Source organism: Babylonia areolata, chromosome 31, assembly GCF_041734735.1.
Source record: "Babylonia areolata isolate BAREFJ2019XMU chromosome 31, ASM4173473v1, whole genome shotgun sequence".
Lineage (NCBI taxonomy): Eukaryota > Metazoa > Mollusca > Gastropoda > Neogastropoda > Buccinidae > Babylonia > Babylonia areolata.
The window spans coordinates 8,292,362-8,294,861 of record NC_134906.1 but is presented as its reverse complement, the minus strand read 5'-3'; the positions used below and the strand labels follow the sequence as shown (position 1 = coordinate 8,294,861).

Here is a 2,500-nt window from a genome sequence, read left to right as displayed (position 1 = left end):
TGACACGGGTTCACGTGAAGGGACAGGACGCGGGATGAACGTCGCGTGACACGGGTTCACGTGAAGGGAGAGGACGCAGGATGAACGTCGCGTGACACGGGTTCACGTGAAGGGAGAGGACGCAGGATGAACGTCGCGTGACACGGGTTCACGTGAAGGGAGAGGACGCAGGATGAACGTCGCGTGACACGGGTTCACGTGAAGGGAGAGGACGCAGGATGAACATCGTGTGACACGGGTTCACGTGAAGTTAGAGGACGCAGGATGAACGTCGCGTGACACGGGTTCACGTGAAGGGACAGGACGCAGGATGAACGTTGTTTGACACGGGTTCACGTGCATGGAAGTCTCAGTATGAAAACCAGGGGACGGCTAGCTAAAACTGGGAGCATGGCTGGCAAAATTACCGGATCAAAACAACTGCCCTTAGACGATCTATAGCACCAGGCAGTGAGGCGGAAGGCTGTCCAGATTACAATGATTAGATGGCTGTTATCACCCCTGGCCTGTACCCCTGTTTTGAAATGCATCCGTCTCTAGTCGGTGTGTGTGTGTGTGTGTGTGTGTGTGTGTGTGTGTGTGTGTGTGTGTGTGCGCGCGCGCGCGCGCTCACATATACGTATATAAAATTATCTCTTTTTTCTTTTAAATAGATTTTTTTAAAGTTTAATTTTAACATTAAAACTTATTAACTAATGTATGTGTATACAACTACAAAATGTCGATTCATTCTTGAATGTGTGTTTGTGCCTTCGACCCCTTATTTTCTTTATTATTTAGATTCTTCATCTTATTTCTTGTTGTTGTTTTTTATGTCTCGCCTAGCCAACTTTTACTTTCACTTTCGTTTTTTTGTACCACTGTCAGTTTTTTGTGTAAAATTTTGTGATCTAGAATGTGAAGAGTCTACGAAGAGTCTCGTAAAATCATTGTTATAGCAACCAAGAATTATGAGGAAAAAATGAAAGTTCATTTACCCTCAGAAAACAAAACACTATCGAACAACTCCATTCTTCGTTGACGAAAGAACAGTCTTCAAGACGTCAACACTTGTCTTCGGTCATAGGAAATGACGTCACTGCTACAATGTTGACAAATGATACATCCGGCTAAATTTGACGTCTGCTTCAAAGGCAGGTGGTAGACTCGCGCTGAAAACTTATGACTGACAAAGTCAGAAGATTTGTTTTTCTGGATGAGCATCGCCTGCCACATGATGCTACAAATGGTTGATATCATCGTTAAGTTACAAATCTTTGTTTTTCTTTGGAACTGTGTCAATGTTTGCATTATTTCAGTCGCCGTTAACGCTGAGACGCCGAAGATTGTGGGGAAGGAAGGGCATTTTTCTGGCATGGACGATGTATTCATTTTAAACAATGACAACATGAAGGATCGTGTTTACGGAAACAGCATGGCTTGGGTGGTGGAATTTTACAGTAGCTGGTGTGGACACTGCATTCATTTTGCTCCTACATGGAAAACTTTGGCAAAAGACCTCAAAGGTACGTGCAACGGCCAAAGGAACGCAGGTGATTTAACATTTAAAAGAAAGAACAGCTTGTTTCAAAATATTTTTGTTTTGTCTTTTTGAGTACGTACTAGTAGGGAGCCCAAAGACAATCATACATATTTTTTGTTCTTAATGATTGATGGGAAACAACGTTAAAAAGAAATTTCATTTTTGGAAGCAATCCAGATTGTAAAAAGATAAATATTAAATAATAAATATTAAATGCCTTGATCAGGCTGAGGCTGGTACAATGCATGTCTGATAAAGCATATAAAAAGTAACTTGCAGTCAGTTATCAGCAAATAAGGTATATTATATCTGGTCGTTTCGCCCCCAACCAGTTCGCATCATTGCCAGTTCGCCCCAAGTCACTCTGCCCCCTTCGCTGTCTTTTCGTCCCAATTTTTTCAGCCTGCAAACTTGGGTATTTCTTTTCCTATCAGAGTGGATTTTTCCACAGAATTGTGCCAGGGACAAACAACCCTTTTTGTTAAGCGCATGCGACGGGCGCCATAGCCGAATGGTTAAAGCGTTGGACTTTCGATCTGAGGGACCGGCGGGTTCGAATCACGGTGACGGCGCCTGGTGGGTAAAGGGAGGAGATTTTTACGATCTCCCAGGTGAACATATGTGCAGACCTGCCAGTGCCTGAACCCCCTTCGTGTGTATACGCAAGCATAAGATCAAATACGCATGTTAGAGATCCTGTAATCCATGTCAGCGTCCGGTGGGTTATGGAAACAAGAACATACCCAGCATGCACACCCCCGAAAGCGGAGTATGGCAGCCTACATGCCGTAAAAACGGTCATACACGTAAAAAGCCCACTCGCGTATATACGTATATACGAGTGAACGTAGGAATTGAAGCCCACGAACGCAGAAGAAGACGAAGTTAAGTGCATGCCACACACAGGACCTCTGTTTATTGTCTCATCCGAATGATGCTGATTTATCAACTGGTCCAAAGGACTATAGTGTCCAGTTC

The 2,500-nt window shown here is 43.8% G+C and overlaps 1 protein-coding gene across 1 annotated transcript in view; it reads left to right on the top strand.

Annotated features, from left to right (window-relative positions):
* The first annotated feature begins 1,153 nt into the window (after positions 1 to 1,153).
* Positions 1,154 to 2,500, top strand: part of LOC143275767 (sulfhydryl oxidase 2-like) — a 27,417-nt gene continuing 26,070 nt past the window's right edge. The window contains exon 1 of the mRNA XM_076580047.1: positions 1,154 to 1,505. Coding sequence (XP_076436162.1) covers positions 1,196 to 1,505 — 310 coding nt within the window. The 5' untranslated portion in view covers positions 1,154 to 1,195. The remainder of the gene's footprint in view (positions 1,506 to 2,500) is intronic.